A 23448-nucleotide genomic window follows, 5' to 3' on the forward strand; every position below is an offset into this window, starting at 1 on the left:
TGTGAGCCATTCAGTATGAGTGCTCAGAACCCAACTGGGGTCCTCTGTAAGAGCACTGCCCACTCTTATATGCTAGGCCATTTCTTTTCTTTCTCCCTATTTCTCTTTCTTTTACAAGTCTCTGTATCTCAGACTTGCCCTTAACTCAGGGCTCTCCTGCCTCAATCTTCCTAGATCTGGGATGCTAGGATTGCAGACACTTCCATGCGCAGCTAAACAGGTGATTCTTTCATCATGCATAAGTATGTACTTACACAGAATATTTACATATCTTTGTGTGTGAATTGTCATGTATATTCCCTCCCCCCCCGTTTTTAGTCGGGGTTTCCTTGTATAGCTCTGGCTGTCCTGGAACTCAATTATAGACCAGGCTGGCCTCGGATTTGGAGATCCACCTATCTCTGCCTCCCAATTGCTGGGATTAAAGGGATTAAAGGTGAGTGCCACCCCCTCCCAGCCATCTTGCCTGCTTTTCACAGGTTTCTTCATGATTCCCTTCATTTACTTTAAATTTGCTATTACTATTGTTATTGTTTGAGATTTTTTTATAGACAGTGTCCACGTAGGCCAGGGTGGCCTCAAACTTCTGATTCTGTCGCCTCTTCCTCTGAGTGCTGAAATTATAGGTGGGTGTGCAGCACCATGTCTGGCTCCTCTTTTTAGAAGTCGGTATCTCTCCCCCCCTCCCGTTCTCTCTCCCTTTCTCTGTGTGTGTGTATGTGTTTCTCTCTGTGTGTTTGTGTATCTCTGTGTTTCTGTGTGTGTATCTGTTTCTCATTGTGTGTCTATGTGTTTCTCTCTCTGTGTGTGTATCTCTGTGTGTGTCTATGTGTTTCTCTCTCTGTGTTTGTATCTCTGTGTTCCTCTGTGTGTGTCTATGTGTTCCTCTGTGTGTGTCTATGTGTTTCTCTCTGTGTTTGTATCTCTGTGTTCCTCTGTGTGTGTCTATGTGTTTCTCTGTGTGTATGTATCTTTGTTCCTCTGTGTGAGTCTATGTGTTTCTCTCTCTGTGTATCTCTGTGTTTCTCTCTGTGTGTTTGTGTATCTCTGTGTTTCTTTGTGTGTGTGTATCTCTGTTTCTCATTGTGTGTCTATGTGTTTCTCTCTGTGTGTGTATCTCTGTGTTCCTCTCTGTGTGTGATGTTTCTCTATGTGTGTCTATGTGTTTCTTTCTTTGTGTGTGTGTATCTCTGTGTTTCTCTGTGTGTGTCTATGTGTTTCTCTCTCTGTGTGTATCTCTGTGTGTGTATCTCTGTGCTTCTCTGTGTGTGTCTATGTGTTTCTCTCTGTATGTGTGTGTATATGTGCCTCATCCCATGTGTGGAGCTCAGAGGACAACTTCCTGGCTTGTGCTTTTCCTCCTCCACGTGCCAAAGCTGTCTGGCTTGGCTGCAAGCTCCTTCATCTGCTGAGCCATCACTGCCCCGTTTATATTGCTTTAATGCCTGGCAGACCTACCTTGTTTGTTGTTGTTTTTTAATTTGTTTTAATTTTCCCCATGATTTTCCTATTGAACTTACAAAAAAAAAATTCATAGCAGAGTTGTCTGGTTCTAGGAACAATGAAAAACATCAGAACATTGTTAATCCCATTTCCTCCTTTTTTCTCACTTTCAGGAATGGGAGATGGGGGTGGGAAGGGGATGGGGGTGGGAAAGGGATGGGTGGGGAACAGGCAACTGTGACCATCTGCTCTTCTTCCTCCTCTCCTGCTCCTCCTTTCTGCTTCAAGATATCTGTGATGGGATGGAGATGGGTTTGTGAACGCACACTTCGGGGCAAGGAACACGGTTCTCTTTGCTTTTCTCCTTGGACTCCTGTTGCCCCCTGGTGAGCACTGTGTGCAGCAGCAGATTTCCAGATTTAAACGTGAAGACTCCCATTGGGCCAGCCAGTAAACACTGTCTCACCCATTTTAAGGGGGTCAGGCAATCACGTAGCTTATTCATGTTGTTCTGGCTCAAAGACGCTGTCTATCTCCCCAGTCAGACAGCTTGGGTTCTCAAGATGCCATAGGAGGGTCTTGTTCCACACCTGGAAGACAGCGCTGGCTCTGTCAGAGGCCTCAGCTGTGCCAGTGAAGCGTTCCCCCTAGCAGCCCAGTGGTGCTGTCTGCTTCTGCCAGAGCAGGTGAACCGACACGAAGTAAGTAAACCGTTTAATTTTAAAATGCTGCCTGGGTGGAGTGTGTTTGCTTTCATAAAATATACCACGAAGTCTCTATAATTTCCCAGGGCAAACTGATCAAACCTGGTAGTCTAATAAGGGATCTCCCTTCAGCAACCTACAGGTCGGTAGCATGGGAACAGAGTGCCTAGGCTCACAGTGCAGCCCGTGGTCATGTCCACCTTGTAGGTGGTTCTTCCTCTCTCCAAGGTAGTGGGGTTGGGCTGGGGAAACCCTCTAGCGCAGACTAGAGAGGTAATTTCATTTTAGAATGATTTTACTTTGATTCGTGATCCCCACCCTGTGCGTGCGCATGCGCAGGAGCTTGGCAGGCAGGAGGAGTGCCCTAGAGCTGCGGTTACAGGTGGCTGGTTGTCAGCTGCCCAACACAGGTCTTGGGAGCTAAACGCGGGTCCTTCTCGGGTCTGTCGGAAGATCAGCAAGTGCTTTTAACTGCTGAACCCTCTCTCCTGCTAACATCATGATTGAAAAGAAAGTTGCAGGTTTGCTCTGCAAGGACACACTGACGTGCACTGTTTGCTGAACAGCCTCACCCTTCTCAGACCACAAGCCTGGGAACCTAGGCTCCCTCTGCCGCCCTTCCGCTCAGTCACAGGCTTCGGCAACTCTACTAACCAAGCAGCTTAAATCAGGTAGAGCAAGATTTGCACAGCAAAGACAGGTGTATGGGAGAGTGTGCTCCTCTGGGCAGATCTCAGGCCGGCAGTTAGCATTAGGCTCCAGGGCATCAGCCCAGCCTCCAGCAATTCCCCTTTTGTCTGAGTAAAGAGGCTCTTCCTCTCACAAGAACACTGTACTGACCCCGCACAGGGCGAACAAGTGTGAAACAATTATGAAAAGTATACAGTAATTACATTAACGATGTCCAGACAACTTAGGAGTAAGCACTCTACTGTCTGTCCTATTTTGCTGAGTTCAGGGTTCTGTACCCCAGTGATTTTCTCTCATAACTTGTATTTAACAACCTAAAGATTCTACTTAGACCTAAAAATGTCTCTTTAAAACATTTTCTAAATCCTAAACAACTTAAGCCTAATTGTGACACTAAACTATTCAACCCTATCATAGATTTGAGAAGGAAATAATATTACCGTAGTATGTAGGAAGTGCCAGCAAGCAGCCTTCAAAGTAGAGAATTGACAGACAGCTGGCTGCCTAGACAGTCACCCAAAATTCCTGTATAATGTTGGAGCACCTATCTTCAGCATTCTGGCCAGGTGTATCTGAGAGACATAACTGTGTAGCAGGAATTATGAAGGATTTGCTCACCTTGTCTTGACAGAGCTTGGCAGTCAACTTTGCCTGCATCCAAATTTTATCTATTTTGGACAGCATTCTATCTGCAGTTGAAGCGAAGGCATTTCCTTGCTCAGTGGCAGCTTGCCACTTTCGGAGCCATTTTCTAAAGGAAGTTCTTCGATGCTCAACATCTTCTTGCAAGTCGAATAGGATGCTGCCTGGAGCTGACATGTCTCATAGCCAGAAACACCTTAAAATAAAACAAAATAAAAATCTTTAAATGCTATTTTCTGTAGGTCTCTGAGGGTTTTGAAGACCCTCTAACTCTATATACATTTAAAGAATGCATAATCAGTATTTATCTATCTATAGTAAATCTGAATAGGCAAACATTTGTTTCTAGCTTTCTTTCTCTGTTCTCTGTTAGATGGGGGCCTAGATCTTGGCTGGGGTCCTGGAACTTGGCTTCCAGAAAGAGAATGGGGGTTCCGTTTCTCTCAGGGACAGCTAGAGTACTTTACAGTGGGGGCCCATGTGTTAAAAATAATGTGCACCACAGATATTAAGAGGTTATCGATGGAGATGCAGAGAGAGAGAGAGAAGGAGACATGATAGGGGGTTGCCCCGATGGAGAAAGGGGAGACAGCAGGAAAGAGGGGTAAGAACAAGAGAGCCCAAGAGAGAGGTAAGAGGCAGGGGTCCATTTATAGCTCCCGTGCAGCTGAACTGTGCCTGCCAGGTGTGCCTAGCTGGCCAGCAACACATGATAACATTATAAGTTACTAGGTAACCGAGAAACAGGCTGTTAGCCTAAATGCTAACACCATGTGCTAAGATAGGTTGTAGAAAAGGTTTTCCATGGAGCGTTACAGTTTAGCTCTGGTGGTATTCCAGCCTATGGCGATACCAAAGTTTTTTTTATAGCCTTGGTTAAGCTGTTGTTCTCCTCTGGGCAGCAACCAGATCTTGAGGGCCAGCAATTAGCATAGCACCAGACCAACCCCTCACAGTAGAAGATAAGCTTGCATGCAACACTGTCCAGGAAATACTGCAGCCCAAAGGCTGCCGTGCTCTGTGGGACTCCTGCACACGGAATCCACAGGATACCGGCCAACACAAGACAGTCAGCTTAGTTGGTTATTTGTTCCTGTGCTCTCAATCCATGTGTCTTATTTCTATTTCTGTCAAGAGATACCATCACCATGGCAACTCTTATAAAGGAAAAAAAAACCCACTTTTTTATTTTTTTCCTTTTCTTTTTGAATTTCTCTATGTAGCCCTGGCTGTCAAAGAACTCACTCTGTAGACCAGGCTGGCCTCAAACTCAAATCCACCTGCCTCTGCCTCTCCAATGCTTTGAGAGGTGTGTGCTACCACACCTAGATTATAAAGGAAAATATTTAATTGGGGTTGGCGTATAGGTTCAGAGGCTTAGTCCATTGTCATCATGGTAGGAGGCGTGGCAGAAGACATTGCTGGAGAGTGGTTGGTGCACTGTGTGTTCAGATGCTGATTTCTGTCTCCAGAGACCTGGTTGCAGTCAGATGGGAGCATTGTCATTATTACTGAGGCATATCCTGTGTTAGTGTGGTGTAAAAATTGTTCCCCGTCACCTCTGATTGGTTAATACAGAGCTGAACAGCCTATAGCTGGGAGGAGAGTTAAGGCAGAACTTGCAATCCCAGGAGGAGGGTTCCCAGGTGGAAAGAGGGGGGTCACCATGAGGAGGTCGCCATGAGAAAGTTGCCATGAGGATGCCAATGGCGCAGGAGCAGCCAGGGCAAGATTAAGATGGCAGGTGATAAGACACATAGCTGGGAAGTAGGCCAGGCCAGCATAGCTGGGTTAGAGTAGATGAGTATCTGCCCAGCTATAGCACTTAGAGCTTAATAATAAATGGAATAGTTCTCTGTGGCATTATTTGGGAGCTAGGGCGGCCATAGAAAAAGCCCCTGATTTTACAAGACATGGTGATGAAGAAGGAGCTGAGAGTTTTAAATTTGGATCTGCAGGTAGCAGGAAGAGACCGTCATCAGCCACTGGGTTGGCTTGAGATCTGAGCAAAGCCCTCCCCCAGTGACACACTTTCTTCGGCAAAACAGCACCTGTTCCAGCACAGCCACGCCTCCTAATAGTGCCATTTTCTGAGCCCATAGGTGCCATTTTCTTTCAAACCACAAACCATGTCTTCTAAAAGGAAAGTAGACAGAGTTAGAATCCCCAGTCTGGTGAGGATGGCCACACCCACCACCCCATCTGCCGACCCCATCCATCGGTGACTGGTGACTGTGCCCAGCTCCAGCATCTGGAGACAGAGGGAGGCAACATGTGAGTTTCTCTGGATTGTATGAAACAGAATTGTCACTGTAATTTCTATTTTTACAGCTAAATTATTTTTTAAAAGATTTTATTTATTTTATGTGTATGAGTGCTTTATCTGTATGTACACCAGCATAAGAGGGCATCAGATCTCAGGGTAGATGGTTGTGAGCTACCATGAGGTTGCTGAGAATTGAACTCAGGACCTCTGGAAGAACAGACAATGCTCTTAACCACTGAGCCATTTTCCACCCCCGCTAAATTATTTTAAAACAGTTTTATGTGTGTGGGTGTTTTTGCCTGTATGTATATAGTTACAGAAATAAGCTTTATTTAGTCTCTTCTATATGTTACCAAAATTGAGCAGATAGTAGAATGCAAGAAACAAGCAATGTCTCTTCTAATATACTATAGATAGATAGACGGTCTTCAAACACTTCAGAGATCTAGGGAATATGGCATTTAAAGACGTGTTCATAATAAAAGGCTTTTCTGGCAAAGGACACATCTGCTCCTGGCAGCGTGCCTATTCTACTCCAAAGAAGATGATGGAGACCAAAGAACCTCCACTTGGGAGTTTACTTCAAACATGGAAAAACAGCCACTGGTCAAAAACACTGCCCTTACCTTGACTGCTGACAGCAAATTGTCCAAGCTGTTGACAAGCAGGACACTGAAAAAGTGACTGTTCAAATATGCACAATCAAGGTAGGACAGTCCTTAAAAATTCCTGCTTCACAGATAAATCTGTTAGATATTCTGGGCCTTAGGCTGAAGACTTGGGTGCCCCAAGGACACAGAGAAACCTCTGATGATGGTCCAGGCAGTCAGCAACCTCTATAGTTTTTCTATTGTTTTAGAAGCTTTGCTTGCTCTTTACTTCCTGTTTTCTCAGGTAATATTCATACTTTACATCTTATTTTTAAATCTATTTATTATTTATTATATATAATGTCTTCTGCCTGCATGTGTGCCTGCACACCAGAAGAGGGCACCAGATCTCACTATAGATGGTTATGAGCCACCATGTGATTGCTGGGAATTGAACAACCAGTACTCTTGACTTCTAAGCCATCCCTCTAGCCTCCGTATATTTATACTTCTCAAGTCTCTGATGGGGTTAAAGAGTAGATAGTTATAGTTTTACAGTTTTCCTTATTAATAATAAAAACAAGATCTAAGAAAACGTTCTAGGCTCTAAAAGATGTTTCTAGGTTGATAAATGCAAGTTACCAGAAAGTGATTTAGGTACAGAACTTTGGACTCACCAGGACAGGATATAGTGAAATTCTTTTTCCAAGGTTGCCAAATACAAATGAACTAGACATTGTAACTGTAATCCTTACCTGATAATTTTTATAATTATTATTATATATAGCTTATTAATGTTAAGGGAAAGGCCTTTTTCTTTTAGACTAAATGGGGAAAATGTAATAGAAGTTAAATTTTGAGGACTCTGGGAGGATATAAATGCCAGAGAAAGGCGCACCCCCACACTGCTCCTTATTCCATCAGTTACTGAGATTGAAAACGTTTGAATATGATGGTGGACTTGGCAGTCATTCCTTACCGCTCTGTTTTGAAGCTGTATAATTAGAAGTATACTCTGAGTTCATTTTAGGTTTTAAGCAGGGTTTCACTCTATAGTCCTAGGGGCCCTCAGTCTCACAGACTGGCTGCGCCTTCCCATTGCTGGGATTAAAGGTGGGTGCTACCCACACCCACCAAAGTTTGTTTCCATTTGATTTATTTGCCCTCTTTTTTTTTTTTTTATCACTGGCCATGTTGTTTGTCCCCCAATCTGTCTTCATTTTAAATCGACTTGTGTGTTCTTTTGAGGGGGCTGGAGAGATGGCTCAGTGGTTAAGAGTATTTTGAGGATGGCCACTTTAACATGCAAGAAAACTTATCTTTAACATTTTAATACATAGTTGGGTCTGACTTACTTCAAATCTAATCTGACTAAACTTTAGGCGTTTAGATCGTTTACAAAACATTTAATATGATCAGTGGTCTTAGTAGGAACGTCTATTATCTTGACACTTGTTTTCCATCATGTTTTGGAATAAAAATAGTTTTGTTTAAAATACAAGAAACAGCCAGGTGTGGTGACACACACCTCTAATCCCAGCACTCAGGAAGGCAGCAGAAGGTATATTTCGGTGAGTTTGAGAACTGCCTGGTCTACAGGGTGAGTTCCAGGACAGCCAGGGCTACACAGGGAAACCCTATCTCGAAAAAAATAAAAAATAAATAAATAAATATAAGAAACACAAAAGTTATTTTGCAAGTTATATATAGTGTCATGTTACAACAAACATAGGTTTTTCCTACAGAAAAGAAGCGTGCATTTGTGTTTGTTTAGGATACTTTACCTGCTAATCATTCATCCTGCAACATGAGGTAAATGACCGTCTAATGAACACAGTTCTGCTGATACATATCCATGTGGTCCTCAGACACATCTTCCCGTCTGGATAACGGGGACACTGAACCCTGGGGGGTCCAGAACATCTGGCTCTGAAGTCTCTGATGTAAACTACCCACGTTTGAACCGACCAGTTCTTCAGTTCCGTCTTCTCAAATCTGTCACAGTCTCTAACTTCGCAGAACCCGGGAGTACCTTTTCCTCAGCGGAGGGCTCCGCCCCTTTAAGCGCGCACCCCCGTGGGAACTCCCACAATCCTCTGGGCGCAGCTCCCAGACGGGCGGGCCTAAGCTGCTAAGATCTCCCTGAACTGCAGAGTGCTGGGCTTCCTGGACTTCTGGACATCCGGACTTTATTTCCCAGGGTCTACCGCGCCGGAAGTAAAATAGCAACTTCCGGAATCCTGCAGGAGCTACCGCGGACGGTCAAATCTGTCAGGTGGAATTAAGAAACTAGTGTTGGCGAAGTAAGGCGGGAGCCAGCGGGCTGGGCGTGGGCGTGGACGGTGGGGTGGGGCGGGCGGGTGTCGATTTTGTGTGTGTGTGTCTGTCTGTCTGTGCACATCTTGACCTCTGCATCACCTGTGTCACTGAGCGTGTCGCCTTCTGCTCCTGCTCTCACGGCCACAGGGGCGGAAGCAGAGGACCAGGCTTCGGGAAGGAGAGGTCGGGGACGGAGTCTGACGGAAGCTTCCCCTGAGGTACAGACTTGAGCGGGGGACGAGCCTCTGAGGCCGGAAGTGCCTGCGAGGGTCGCCTAGGAGGGCAGCTGCTTGCGGAGCGCCGAGGCCCTGGGAGAGCTCCAGGCGCTGAGGGGTTGTGGGGAGTGAGGGAGAGCGCGCACTGAGGATGCTCTCAGAAGAGTCTGGGATCTCCTGCCTGCTCGGGCGCCCGAGTCGGCCATTATTCCAAAGGAGGGCTGGGGAAGGATGAGGTCATCATTGCTGCTCATGTAAGAGTCAGGAGCGAGTTTGCGCTTTCTTTATGTTTGAGAAACGAGGTTTCAGTTTAATAATATAGAGTTGTCAGTAAACGAAGGAGGAACGTGCAAATTGATAACTCCACCGTTTTGGCCCTTACATTCTTCCTTCCCATTGCACAAAATAATCACGTAATCTTTTCAGTGACCCTTGACATCTCTCTACAATCAGTCCCTTTTCCCAAGATGTTGTAGAACTTCATTCGCGATTCTCTTTGTCCATTCGTCTCTTGGTGGGGTTGCACATCACGCCCATGTAAATAATGCTGGAGTGAATGTGGGAGTGTACATCTCTCTCGCAGATACTGACGTTCTTTCCTTTTTTTCTCTACTCAGTAGTGGAATCCGTGGATCAGGTGTGCATTATATTTGAATTCTTTGAGAATCTGCCTCATTGTTTTCTACAGTGACTGTGTTGATTTACATTTCCTCCTCTTTGCTGATGGCTGCCCCCGTGTTGGTCCACAGGTTGATGCACTAGCTCACTTCTAGGCTACTTAGCAACCTGAGGTCATCACTTCCTACCCCCAGGTGTATGCACACCAGATATAAAGGACTGGCCTGTCACTGCGTGCGCTTTCTGCTTTGGTTTCTCTCCCCGTCTCTCTCCCTCTCTCTCTGTCCGTTTCTCTGATTCTGTCTCCCTCCCCACTCTGTATTCTTCTCGTCTAAAATCTCCCACTCTCTGTCTTCCCTTTCCTTCCTTCCACCACAACCTGGTTTGAGGTGTGTAATTTATATCATAACACCCTGCTGCAACGTCTTAGTTCTGAGGGCTGTGTGTGCTGCTCAGATCTTGTGAGGAGAGGTTGATTGCTGCTAAATGCAGTACAGAGCACAAGACAGTCCTTCCACACACCCCAGACAGAGTAATAATGCCAGCAGTGCTGAGGTTGAGGAACCCCATTCTAGACTCAAAATCCTAGGACACTTGAAATGAATTTAAAATCACTAAAGTGGGTGCAGAATGCTGCACAGTGCCTGAGCGTTGCAGCTGCAGCCCTCCAGCCTCGCTGTGCTCCAGCCCTAAGTGTGGAGAGGACTTGCCATTTGGGTGCTGTAACCCCGTCAGCCTTGGTGGGTGGCTTCCAGTAGGAAGATGTCCTCAGGGTAGGAGGAGAGGCCCAGTTCTAGGGCTGGCTGCATCTCAGGATGGAAGATGGGATGCCCTCTGCTGGCATCTCCTGGAGGGACGTCAAGGCAGACCCGCTTATGTTGGGCACTCGCACACTGACCCCTTGTGCATTGGCTGTCTGGGGTGAGGAGAGGGTCAGCTTCGTGTGACTCCTGTCTGCTTCTAATGTGTGTGAGGGAGGCTGTGAGCAGTGGGAGGGGCAAGTGGGTGGGGATGCTTGAGAGAGAAAAGTAGTGGATGAAATCGTCCTGACATAAGTCAGGCTGGGAACATCAGGTCACAGTCCACCCAAAGGCTTTCTTTCTGTCCCCAGGGGAGGAAGCTGAGGAAGAATGGCCAGCTCTAAGTCTCAAGACATGGTCTGTGTAAGTTGGATTTTCTCTATTGACATAAGGTGACTTTCAGGTTAGGTGACTCCCTCCCGTCTTGCTCTGTGAAGCTTCCCAAGGATCTGAAATCCTCCTTCACAGTCTGCTCCTTCATAGTGAGGGCTGGAAGGTCAGGGCACTTCCTGTTTGTGCCTCTTTTCCAGCTGACACTGGGGTTCTCTTGGAATGCATTCCTCCACATCTGCTCTCTGCTTGCTCTGTGCTCAGGGAGGACTGTAGTTTCAGTGGAGGCGTCCTTCCCACAGGGAAACAGGCTGTGGGGTTCAGAACTGTGAGGTGATGGTCTCATGTGACTGCCCTGGGAAACATGACTGACATTTCCAGTGTTCTCAGGCTGATGAGAGTGTGTGAGAGTGAATGTCCTCAGTGCATGTGTGTGACAAGGTGACCTGCTTGGGAGGCTTAGGAGAGAGTTCAGTGATCAGAGGGGAAGGTCATCCAGGCTGTGATAGGAAGGTGATCGTGGTCTCCAGAGTTAGGGAGGACCTAGACACACTGACACCTTCCAAGTTTTGTTTGTTTGTGTAATGGTAAAAGATTAAACCCAATACACACACAATTTGGACTCTCACATAGTATGTAAAATCATTCTCATGACAAAAAAATCTTAATGATATAATGTGATACCATAATAAGCTCAAGGTCTCACAGTATGACGTAGGCATTCTACACTGAACCGGGTGGCATTTCTCTTTTGTGGTACAACTTGAAGGATGCGGGTGGATGGAAATGCACATGTTTTGGATGTGTAGGTGGGCACAGTCATGGTTTTGGGGGGAGCTCGTGCAGGCAGGTGTCTTGAGCATTTCCATGTGGCTCCTTTCCCACTCTTGAGTCCTTTCCCTGCTGTTTTCCATCTTGAAAGCTTCCCCAGTTTCACTCTGCTTGTGTTTGTGGTTCCAGGGTTCAGTGACATTTAGGGATGTGGCTGTTGACTTCTCTCAGGAGGAGTGGGCCTGCCTGGATGCTCCTCAGAGGGTGTTATACAGGGACATGATGTTGGAGATCTACAGCCACCTCGTCACAGTGGGTAAGGCCGTCTGTCCCCATGAATGGGGGATGTGTCCTCTACACTGTTGGCTTTGCTCACTGTGATTTCAAAGCCATGGCCATCTTTCAAAGTTTAGTTGACGCTTGGTTTGGTGTCTCATACCTGTCATTGCTTCACTCAGAAGGCTGCGGCAAGAAGATTGCTGCGAGTTCCCGGTCACTAGATACACAGGAAGTCCCAGGCTGGCCTAGCCAACACGGTGAGGCTCTGCTCCAAACAAAACGAAGTATAGGAAATAAATAAGTAAGTAAATCAGTAAATATAATTAGGGGCTAGAAAGATGACGTGGTTAAGAGAACTGGTTGTTCTTGCAGAGCATCTGGGTTCAATTCTTACCACTAGAAGGTGGTTCAAAACCATCTGTAACTCCAGCTCCAGGGGATTTGATTCCCTCTTCTGGCCTCCATGGGCACCATGTAGGCATACATGCAGACGGACACCCACATATGCAGAAAATAAAATAAATTTAAATCAATAGACTTTTAAAAGAGTTTGCTGATCTCTTCCTTCTTCCCACAGCAATAATTTGAGATTTCTTGGGTTTGAATAGAAGTTTCATGAAACACCTACCTCTTGCTTCTCTGCTGTAGATCCCTTCATTGAGCTCTGGGTTCAGTGAGAGACCCTGTCTGAAAACATACAGTGGGGAGCAATAAAAGAAGACCCCTGACGTCGGTCTTTGTGTTATACACACAAGAGTGCATTCATACCTACACACACTTGTGCACAAACCCTTGTGAATTCTACATACATTGTACACGCATGCCTACAGAACTAAATAAAAGAACCTTTATGACTTACTTACTAATGGATTAACAGGATTGATCTAAAACAAAGGTGGACACATTATATTCTCAATGAACGCTTTACCTCCTTTAGGCTATGAAGTTTGTTGTTTTCATTGAGAATGGGCTGTAAATGTGAAAGAAGGCAGCATAAATAACAATAACGATAACAGTTTTCATGGCTGGGGATGCAACTCAGTGGTAGAACGCTTGCCCACAGTGCTCAAGGCCCTAGTTTTATCCCTAGGATTAATAAATAAGTAAATGGAAATGAGAAAAAAAAAAAAGATTCTGTTATAAGTATTCAGTACTCAAAGTGTTTGAATAGAATACTTAATCTTAGTGTCAACTCTATTCAATAGATATCATAAACTCATCTAAGTTATTATCATTTATTACTATTATTATCATTATCATTATTATTATTATTATTTTATTATTTGGGTTTTATGATGCCGGGTCTCATGTAGGATAGGCTGGCCTTGGACTTGCTCTGAAGCTAAATCTGGTATTGATCTTCTCATCTGCCTGCTTTCACTCTTCAAGTGTTGTGACTGTGTGTGTGTGCCGCCATGCTGAGTTCTTCGATGGGAAATTGAGCAGACTCTTATGGGACCTACCAAGTTAATAGCATTAGTGGTGAGCTTCAGACAGTGGCCTAAGGGCTCTCACCCACGCAACTACACTTTTCTCTTAAGCGGCAAGCTTGTGCCTATCTGCATTTAAAGGAGAATAAAACCCTTTTCTGAAACAGCTGCTTTCTTACCCAGGTTTTTTTCCTTCTCCTCTGAAGTTTTCCTAATCATTGTTTTGGCTCATAGAAATTTTTATGTTTTTTTTTTTTTTTTTTTTTTTTTTTTTTTTTTGAGACAAGGGTCTTGCTGTGCAGCTCATGCTGGCCTGGCTCACTTACCCACCATCTGGGTTACAGCGTGATCCACCAAACCAAGCTGAATAGACCTTTATAATAATTAAGTTTGTATTTTTAAAAGTCTGCACTGGGGGTCATGGTGGAACACACTTTGTTGTCATTGTTGTTGTTTGTTTGTTTTTGAGACAGGGTTTCTCTGTGTAGCCTGGCTGTCCTGGAACCCACTCTGTAGACCAGGCTGGCCTCAAGCTCACAGACGTCTGCCCAAGTGCTGGGATTAAAGGTGTGTGCCACCACTGCCCAGCTTTAGTGGCACACATTTAATCTCAGCATTTGGGAGGCAGAGGTAGGCAACTGAAGGTAAGCCTGGTCCATATGTCAAGTTTCAGTTCATCCTGGGCTATTTAGAGAGACAGAGTTTCAAAAAAAAAAAAAAAGTCTACACTATGAGCCATTTTTTTCTCTTTGAAGTAGGAAGTTCGATTTGCAAACCAGATCTGATCACCTTATTGGAGCAGGAGAGAGAGCCCTGGATGGTTGTGAAGGACAAAACAGACAGGCCGAGCCCAGGTGAGTAAGTGTAAGGTGAGACTCCAGCATTGCCAGGCACAGCATGTGGTCAGAGGCCCCACATAGCTGACCCTGGATTTCACAAACTTCGCTCAAAGCTCCAGGGCCTGTGGAAAACATGCCTGAGCCCTGGGAAGGAAGTCGAAGGGCTTCTGTTTCAGGAATCACTTGAAGTTGTTCTTGTTTTCCTCCCTCTCACCAGAGCAGGTAAGAGTATTTTATTACTGGTTGTGTTTGTGCACACTTGTGTGCAGGTGTCCGAAGAGGCCATAAGAGAGTGTCAGGTCCTTTCTTAGAGTGGCTGCTGCTACTCTAAGCCAGGTCCTCTGGAAGAGCAGTCAGTGCTCTTGACCACTAAACCAATGACAAGACAGCTTGAACACAGTGAGGCATACCAAATATTTTAATTCTGAGTCTTCGTAGAAGGTTCTTACCTTCTGAGGAACTACATTACTCCTTGGCCTTGGTGTCAGGTTCAAGTCAGGGTGAGGGAGTTCTTTCCCTGGTCCTTTTACTCCATATTTACCTCTTTTTTGTTTATTGCTAGTAAACAGTCAGGGATTGGATGGGAGGCGGCATTATCATCAGTCTACCTCTTGCTGAATGGGGCCGGTGAAGTCCTTGGGGCCAGTTTGATCTTTGCTGTCAGGGTATAACTGGGTGCTGCAGGCCTCCTGTTGCATAGTTAGGGCCAGTAATCCTGTAAGAGCAACTGATTAAAAGTCTAGTTGGAAATCTTTTGGATCTGCTGTTGAAGAAATCTAGACAAGAAGTTTAAGAGGCAGGTGTGACTTGGAGGGTTAGGAGGAGGAGGAGGAGGGAGCTTAAGAGTGGTAATAGTCAGTTAATAACTCACTTCCTGAAGTGGCCAGAGGCCTCCAGCTCTTTCTTAACATTTTTGGGAGCTCCATCTGGAGTCCTCAATGTAGAGGAACAAGTTAGAAGAGTCATTGTATCCAGAGTAAACAGGATGGTGTTGTTTTCTAGTGTAGAGGAACAAGTTAGTAGAGTCATTGTATCTAGGTAAATAGGATGATGTTGTTTTCTGCAAGTTCTTAGACCTTGAAGAAAACTGTAGAAAACGGTGATTGTTTTCTGTGATTTATAGAATTATTTTTCCGAAGGAGCTTTAACAGCCTTTTGCGTGACTTTAGTCACAAGACGGTCCTGGCACACCTGGAGCATCTTGCATAATTGTGCAAGACAAACAGAATGAAGCCAGACCTTACAGGCAAGCGGGGAGGCCGGCCTCTGGTGGACTTAACACCAAACAGATGCCAAAGTGTATTATTGACCATTACACAAAAGTTATTTTTAGAGAAAAACAAGTTTCTCATACCAAGACCCAGATCTAATCTATGTGTTTCTTGAAGAAGCGCCTCACCATTGCAATTTCAGTTCTTACTGTACACTGTTTGTCTTGCACAATTATGCAAGATGCTCCAGGTGTGCCAGGACCGTCTTGTGACTGGTCAACTTTGGTTATCTTCTGAAACAGCAAGGTCCTGTTGGGGTAGAATTATCTTGAGATGATGGCATACATGGCCTGAAATGAGAAAGATGGATCCAGTGAGGGAAGCATGGAGCTTAGTGGCGGTCGAGGATGGCACTAAAGGGGCCTGTCCGTTTAGGAGAAAGAGGAGGTGGCTGTTTTCCAAGGATCAAGCCTTCAGTGGAAAAGGGAAGGGGGTCAGGATAAGGCGGAGGCAAATGGTTGTGGATGGAGTTCCAAAGGAAAGTGTAAAGATAGCCTAACAAGGGAGTAAGAACTTGATCAGGGAGAGGTGACAGCTGAGCCATGAGACCAGGAGGCAGAATTGGCCATCCATACATGAGCTCAGAAGGGAAGATGAAGAGGGGTTTCCCTGGGAGGGATTTTAATTGCAGGAGAGCCAGTGGCAGAATTTTTACCCAATCAGTGTGAAGCTCTTGGGAGAGTGTGATAAGAATGTTTTTGAGAGCGATTTGTTCATTCAACTTGCCTGAAGATGGGATGGTAAGGGATGTGGAAACACCATGGGCTATTAAGGGCTTTGGTTGGGAGACTTGAGAGGTAGGTTCATGGCCATTATCCGATTGAATCGAGGTTGTAGCTTTGAAACAAAGACGATCTCCTTGAAAAGGAGATCAGAAACTGTCTGTGATCTTTATAACTGGTGGGAAAAGCTTCTACTCATCCTAAGAATTTGTCTGCCAGGACCAAAGGCATCTGAAATGTCTAACTGTGGGCATGTGGGTGAGGTTGAGCTGCCAATCCAACCCAGGGAGGGATTGAGGAGTGGGGAAAGGGAGACGCCGATGCCTGGAGGTGGGATTAGAAGGTTAGCAAAATTTACAAGCAGTGATAGTCTTTATGAAGGCTAGATCCTCAGAGGTAAGCTGTAAATGGGTTTTAATAAAGTGAGGCAGAGCCTGGCTATTAGGGCGAAAGGTTTGGTACAGATAGGATGAAATTGGTTGTTTCTGGGGACGATGAAAATGTGGGTGGCACAATGAGAGTGCCTTGTTTGCTTTTTGTTTGTTTGCTTTGTTTCGTTTTTCATGAAAGGGTTTCTCTGTGTAGCCTTGGCTGTCCTGGACTCACTTTGTAGACCAGGCTGGCCTTGAACTCACAGTGATCCACCTGTCTCTTCCTCACTGAGTACTTCGATCAAAGGCATGTACCACTGCACCCGGCATGAGCGTGCCTTGTGGCATGTGAGAAGAAGAGGGGAGTGGTTGGTGAGCCTGAGTCAGGCAGATGGAGGAAGCAAAAGAAATAGGTTCCCACTTTGGCAAGGAGGTTCCTTTCCAGAAAGGGGACAAGTTGGTACCACCAGGAAGAAATGGGTAAGGGAGATACCCCTAAAGATGCAGTTAAATGGTGGGATTTGGTGATCCCGGTAAGGGTGTTCTCCTGCTCTGACAACAGAAGAAGGAAAGGTGGGTCTCCAGAATTTCTTCAGGACTAAAAAGTGTCTCTGGTGTCTAAAAGGAAGGAGATGGGTCACCCTAATACTGCGATAACTACCCAGGGCTTCCTGTTGGAGATGGCTATGGTCAGGTCAGGGGAGCCTGAGACCCCTCAATTGTCCTTGGCCAGACCCAGGAGGTCAGCTGAAGGGTAATCTGGGCTTGATGTCCTCACACCATGGGGGACATGGGGGCAGTCACACCCCAGTGCGCTTACTGATGGTTCCTTGGACATTGTCTGGACAGGCTCAGGCCCACTGACCCTCCTGACTGCATTTGAAACAGGGATGTGAATGTACTCAGGCTTTGGGAGGCCAGAGAGCCTGGACTTTTGCTTTGGCAGACCTTAGCCATCATCATGTATTTTTGTTTGGGGACTTTTTCATCGTTCCCATGGTACACCTTGAAGGCCGTGGCTAAGACTTCTGCCTGTGGAGTCAGGGCTTGTTTCTCTAGATGTTTAAGTTTGCCCCTAATAATCAGGGAAAGGCAGGGAGAAGAAGCAGGTCATGAAGAGCTGTTTTCCATCTGGGGTCTCAGGATTCAGACTGCTGTATGGTAGGAGGGCCTGGTTGGCACTGCCTGATCCCCAGCTGGGTAGGTGTTACCAGTTTGGTGGATTTCATCTACTTGTGCCCTGTCCTGGTCCCTGAGTTTCCTGTGCTTCTCTGGAGATGATTGTTGGTGAGAATCATATAAACAGCACAGAAGGTGAGGTTTTAAGCTTTGGTGGAAGCTGGATGGAAGAATTGGCCATCTTTTTCCCCCATTCTCTTTTCTGTTTGAGAGAGTTCAGTTAATTAGAAAGGGACTAAGCCATCACCCTGGCAGCCTTATGCAAAGGGAGAAGGCCTGGTTTAGGTCAGATAGGGGGAGGCAAAAGGGGTCCTATGGTGGAGTGGACGTGAGTAGCAGAAGGACTAGGGGCTGGCTGTGGGGTGAAAGTTGGTGCCAATGAGAATTATGGATGAGGGAGTCTCATCCACATGAAAGGGTTGAAAAAGCCATGAGGACCTAGAGTAGCTATGGGATTATGGGCAGCTCCAAGAGGAAAGATGGGAAAAGAGGGCAGGAGGGGATGCAATGGCCTGTTTGGGCCTAAGGAAACTGCATGATTATAGCTCCGAGGTTGGGGGATGGGGTCAGGTGAAGAGGGTCAACTGTAGCCTTAAAGACCATGGCTTGGGATACCTTTACCTCCAAGAGCACCAGAGGGGCGCCGGACATCTGGCATGTGCTTGGACTTGGGGAAATGTTTACACTGACCAAAGGGGAAACTTACCTGATTGCCACTAGTGGATGGAGCAGTCGGTGAGCTGGAAGGTGAGTCTGCTGGGGACAGACTACAGATGAGGGACACAGTCCCAGTGGGGCTCAGACCCTTAGGGGTACACAGGTAGCAGGAGAGCCTGAGCCATCAGTGTAAGGAAGTTTGGATGTGAGATCTGCTGATGGAGGGGAGATGGGAACATGGATGAAAGGCAGGTTGTAGCGGCTACAGAGCTGGGAATTGGATGTGGAGAGGGGAGAGACAGGCAAAGATCCACAGGTGGTCTGTCAGCTTCCTTGCCTGTAGACCCCTTGTCTTCTTAAAAATCCTAATGAGTTTCCCCACTTCCCTTTTTTCTGTTTCGTTTGTTTGTTGGTTTCAGCTTGTTTTTCCTTTTCTCAGGCAGAGTCTCACAGTTTAGTCCAACCTGGCCTGGAGTTCGTGATCCGTTACCTCTGGCTCCTTGTCGCTGGGATTGCAGTTGCGTGCTTCTACCAGCACAGACTTTTTACCCCTTTCTTTTTTAAGAGAGGCAGGAGGCGGTGGCACAGGACTTTAACCCTGGCACTTGCTGAGTTTGAGGCCGCCCAGCTCTACAGGGCCAGGCCAGGGCCAGGCCAGCTTTCTTAAAGTATGGCAGATGTTATGTGTTTGTGCAGCATAGTTTTTAATCCCTCAAGATTTGGTTTGTTGTAGCATTCGAATCCAGTGGGAAAGACCAAAGACCTAAGATTGAATTCAATTTTAGATTAAATGAATTTATTTCCATTGTCAGAAGGACAGCACCCATAGAGCCAGACACGGTACTATGCAGACTGGGTGGTAATGTGTGGTTTTAAAGGCAGACCTCAGAGAGGTGTGCAGTACAACTGTCCTTGGAATCCACAGCTGGGCAGGAAACTTTAGTTCCTTCAGTTGTTTTTTTCTTTCACACTACATAGTAATTAAGAAGATCATTTCATCCTCTAGCCACAGTGATAAGCAGGTTCTACAGAAGCAAAGGCAGCTGTTAATACCTCACAGCCCATCATCCTATTCTTATCCCACCTGCAGACCACTAGGATCTCCCAGGCATCCCAGAGCAGAAGATCACCAGCCCTTAAGGGATGCCTGGCTCCATATTAAGTTTCCTTAGCCATCACAGAGGACCTGCATAAATTATTACACTAATGGCTGAGATCAAGCTGTTCATTTTCAAGCCATCAATAACACAGCGCCATCAGGTTAGGGCTAACTGTCACATCCCCACTGAACAGAGTGTATTCCCTGTAGTAATCCAAGAGGCACATAAAATTACCTCACTATAGTTTGTTATAATCTCATTAAGCAGACATGTCTTCACATTTGCAACTGTTCTACTGTAAGAGTGTTGTCTTATATAAACTTTCCTTATTGCTGATCTCCTTGCTTCTGTTTAGCTTCTCAGAAAATAATTCAGAATCTGGCTGTTCACATAATGGATTTTAAGTTACAGGAAAATGTGTGTATGTGTTACCACAAAAAAAAACTATTCTTCCTTCCTTCTTTTCTTTCAGATATGGAGAAATGTTTTGAAGCTGAAAATATATCTTCAGAGAATCATATTCATAATAGAAATTTACCCAAACAGAGCATAAGTAAAACTTTTGACCTCCAGGGCTCCACTTTTAGTGATGGCCCCAAAGATAGTACATTAAAGGGACTACAAGGTTGTCAAGAAGGAGATGCTAATCAAAAGATTAGTTACAAGGAACAAATGCCTACTCACACCTGCCGGACTCTTACTCACACTATAGAAAAAGCACATGAATGTAAAGAGTGTGGGAAGTACTTTGGGTATAGTTCAGCCCTTACTCAGCATCAGAGTGTTCATACTGGAGAGAAGCCCTATAAATGTAAGGAATGTGGGAAGACCTTCAGACTCCACAAACAGCTTTCAAGACATCAGAAATCTCACAGTGGTGAGAAACCTTTCAAATGTGATGAATGTGGAAAGGCTTTTTATCTTCCCACCCTGCTAAAGTGTCATAAAACCGTTCATACAGCTGAAAAACCCTTTGAGTGTGAGGACTGTGGGAAGTCCTTCAAGCGACTCTCCCACCTTGTTGGACACAGGACTGTTCATGCCAATGTGAAACCATATGAATGTAATGAGTGTGGGAAAGCCTTTAATCGTCGCTCAAACCTTGTGAAACATCAGAAAATTCATTCTGGTGAGAGACCCTTTCAGTGTAAGAAATGTGGAAAGGTCTTCACTGTTCTGGCACAGCTTACTCAACACCAGAACATTCATACTTCAGAGAAATTCGAATGTAAGCAATGTGGGAAGATATTTAGTAGTGGCTTTTACCTTATACGACACGAGAGTATTCATACAGGTGAGAAACCTTTTGAATGTAATGTATGTGGGAAGGCTTTTAGGCTTCAGGTATACCTTAATGAGCATCAGAAAACTCACACTGATGAGAAACCGTTCAAGTGTAAGTTCTGTGAGTCAGCTTTCAGACGGAAGTATCAGCTTAGTGAACATCAGAAAATTCATTCTAATGTGAAACCCTATGAGTGCAAGGATTGTGGGAAATTCTTTCGTAGACGGTCAAATTTTACTGAGCATCAGACTATTCACACTGGAAAAAAACCTTTTGAGTGTAAAGAATGTGGGAAGCTCTTTAGACTTAATATACATCTCCTTCGACATCAGAGTTTTCATAATGGTGAGAGACCTTTTGAGTGTAAAGAATGTGGGAAGGCTTTTCATTTTTCCAGCCAGCTTAATTACCATAAAACAATTCATACAGATGAAACACCTTTTGAATGTAAGGAATGTGGGAAGTCTTTCAAGCGTGCCTGCAGCCTTTTGGAACACAGGATTATTCATGCTGGTGTGAAACCATATGAGTGTAGTCAGTGTGGGAAAGCCTTTAATCGTCGCTCAAACCTTGTGAAACATCAGAAAATTCATTCTGGTGAGAGACCCTTTCAGTGTGAGGAATGTGGAAAGGGCTTTACTGTTCTAGCTCAGCTCACTCGTCACCAGAGTATTCATACTGGAGAGAAATCATTTGAGTGTGAGCAGTGTGGGTCAGCCTTCAGACTTCAGTACCAGCTTACCCAACATCAGAGGATTCATACTGATGTAAAACCATATCAATGCAAGGAATGTGGAAAGGGCTTTGTTCGTGGTACAGCTCTTAGAATCCATGGGAGAGTCCATACTGGCAAGAGGCCCTTTTAGTGTAAAGAATGTGGAGAAGCTTTTCAGTATCACTACCAGTTTCTTGGATATTTTAGAATACATACTGGCAAGAATCCTTATGAATGTAAAGAATGTGGGAAGTACTTTACTCGTGGTGGAGACCTTAAAGTACATCAAAGAATTCACACTGGTGAGAAACCTTTCCAGTGTTAAGAATGTGGGAAGACCTTTAATTTAAAACAAAACTTGGTTTGACATGCTAAAATTCGTATTAATAAGCTTTATGATGTAAGGAATCTGGAAAGGCCTGTAGTAATTCTAAGCTACCTGTATGTCAGAGAATTCATTCTTACAAGAAAATCTTAATCCCATTAGTGGAGAATAAGACCATTACGACAACTTAAAGCCAATTTCAAAGGAAGCTTTAAGTAAATACTGGCCAGGTGATGGACTCTGGCCAGGTCCAGGTCTGGGTTTCCAGAAAATAACTATGAGTCATGCCTTGCAAAGGCTTAGAAGGGTAACCCCACAAGGCTACAGTATTTCCCATCAGGTATAATCAAGTGGCAAGCATATATCCTATTTCCTGTCTATGTACCTCCCACTTACATATCAAGTCAGGGGAAATGTATACTCTGATGTGTTTCCTGTTCATGTACCTCCTCTCCCACCTGCAACTAAGCACATCTGGGGTGCACATCTGGGTCAAACAAACTTGTTCAGGGGAATGAAAATTGTGACTTTTATCTCCCATAAGCAATAGCCTCCAGCATTTCAGGAAGTATTTATCCTTGGGCAATGGGCTTAACAAACCTGTTAGAGGCATTTTTATTTAATAGATCTTTTAGGCACAGTAATTAAAATTTGAAAAGTAACTTTGGTTTGCACAAAACTTTGTGAACAAACGAACGTAATAAATGTGGGAAAATGTTTAGATTTAGTTCAGCTTTTATTACACAGAGGAGAATTCATATTGATATGAAATCCTATCACTGTAAAGAATGTGGAAAAACCTTCAGTTGGAGCACAGGCCTTTAACATAAAAGAATCCATGCTGGTGTCAAACACTATGTGTGCAAGGAATGTGGGAACATTATGGAATTAGCTCAGCTCTTAAAGAGTCCATATAGGTCTAAATCCTATAAATGTAAGAAATGTGGGAAAGCTTTTATTGTAAATGGTGAGCTTATACAACATTAGAAAATCCATGATCCTCAGGAGTCCTATGCATGTAAGGAAGGTGGACAAGCCTTTGTATGGAAATTTTACTCATCATCAGAACTCATATTGGCAAGAGTGTGACATAAAGGGATGTGAGAAAAACTTTATTCTGCCGTAGGATTTGGTCAGTGTCAGAATACTCATATACTTCTTGATGCCAAGAAACCATTTGGGAATGAGAATGTGGGTAGTGTTATTCAGAGATGATACTTTTTCAAGAATATCTTTGAATATCAGAAATAAAGCATAGCCATCATGTTCTTGGTTTACTCTCATCTTCATTTTGTAAACTTAAAATACTAGTCAGTCAATTTAGGAATAGCAAGTTATTGGAACCGGGATTATCTGAGGCACCTTCCTTGTCATCATTAACTTCTCATGGCTCCTGTGATATTAGACTGGATGTTTATTTTCTTTCTGCCTAATTTGTTAATGGTGGACACAGTACCAGCCAAAATTGTGGAAACAGTGTTATAGTAGATATAGGATCCTTGAGAGTATTTGGTTCATGACTATAGCTTTTACAGTATTTTTGCTTTCATTGGCATTACTGTAACTAGTATGAAAAGCAAATTGTATTGCAGGTAGTTAAGAAAAGCCTCAAGCATTCCTCCAATATTGAATTTCAAATAACTTCATTCTGAATAAATTCTGATGGATGAAAACTATACAAAAGCATTTTCATTGAGAATCCATTCCTTAAGCTTTTCTGCAGAGATATCAAAAGCACAGCTGTTAGTGAATATGTACTTTTTACAGGGGTTAAACACACAAAACGTTCAAAAGGTAAAGCCCTGTATGTCTCTGCCCAGACATTAAGAAAAAGTACATTTGTGACAGGGCAAGCCTATGCACAGTCTCCTCCATCTCATATTTTTG

At 44.6% G+C, this 23448-nt stretch overlaps 1 protein-coding gene and 1 long non-coding RNA gene across 5 annotated transcripts; one reads left to right on the forward strand and one right to left on the reverse strand.

The window, feature by feature from the left end:
- Nucleotides 1-1543: 1543 nt before the first annotated feature.
- On the reverse strand, nt 1544-8382 carry LOC129667331 (uncharacterized). 2 transcript variants are annotated; one of them, XR_008718718.1, is made up of 4 exons: nt 8120-8382; nt 5531-5615; nt 3456-3675; nt 1544-2033 (listed from the first exon to the last, which is right to left on the reverse strand). It is a non-coding gene; the product is annotated as an uncharacterized LOC129667331 (long non-coding RNA). The 2 variants fall into 2 exon arrangements; XR_008718719.1 differs by lacking the exon at nt 5531-5615.
- A 353-nt stretch (nt 8383-8735) lies between these two features.
- Nucleotides 8736-23244, forward strand: Znf780a (zinc finger protein 780A). 3 transcript variants are annotated; one of them, XM_055594925.1, is made up of 5 exons: nt 8736-8872; nt 10599-10650; nt 11578-11704; nt 13853-13951; nt 19709-23244. In XM_055594925.1, the coding sequence occupies exons 2-5, from the start codon at nt 10618-10620 to the stop codon at nt 21385-21387; spliced, it is 1938 nt and encodes a 645-aa protein (XP_055450900.1). In that variant the 5' UTR covers nt 8736-8872; nt 10599-10617; the 3' UTR covers nt 21388-23244. The 3 variants fall into 3 exon arrangements, with proteins under 3 accessions (XP_055450900.1, XP_055450901.1, XP_055450902.1); XM_055594926.1 differs by lacking the exons at nt 8736-8872; nt 10599-10650 and adding an exon at nt 11847-11968 and having other exon boundaries at nt 11634-11704; XM_055594927.1 differs by lacking the exons at nt 8736-8872; nt 10599-10650 and adding an exon at nt 11847-11968 and having other exon boundaries at nt 11634-11704; nt 13856-13951.
- Nucleotides 23245-23448: the final 204 nt, after the last annotated feature.

Source organism: Psammomys obesus, unplaced genomic scaffold, assembly GCF_907164565.1.
Source record: "Psammomys obesus unplaced genomic scaffold, mPsaObe1.curated_primary_1811, whole genome shotgun sequence".
NCBI lineage: Eukaryota > Metazoa > Chordata > Mammalia > Rodentia > Muridae > Psammomys > Psammomys obesus.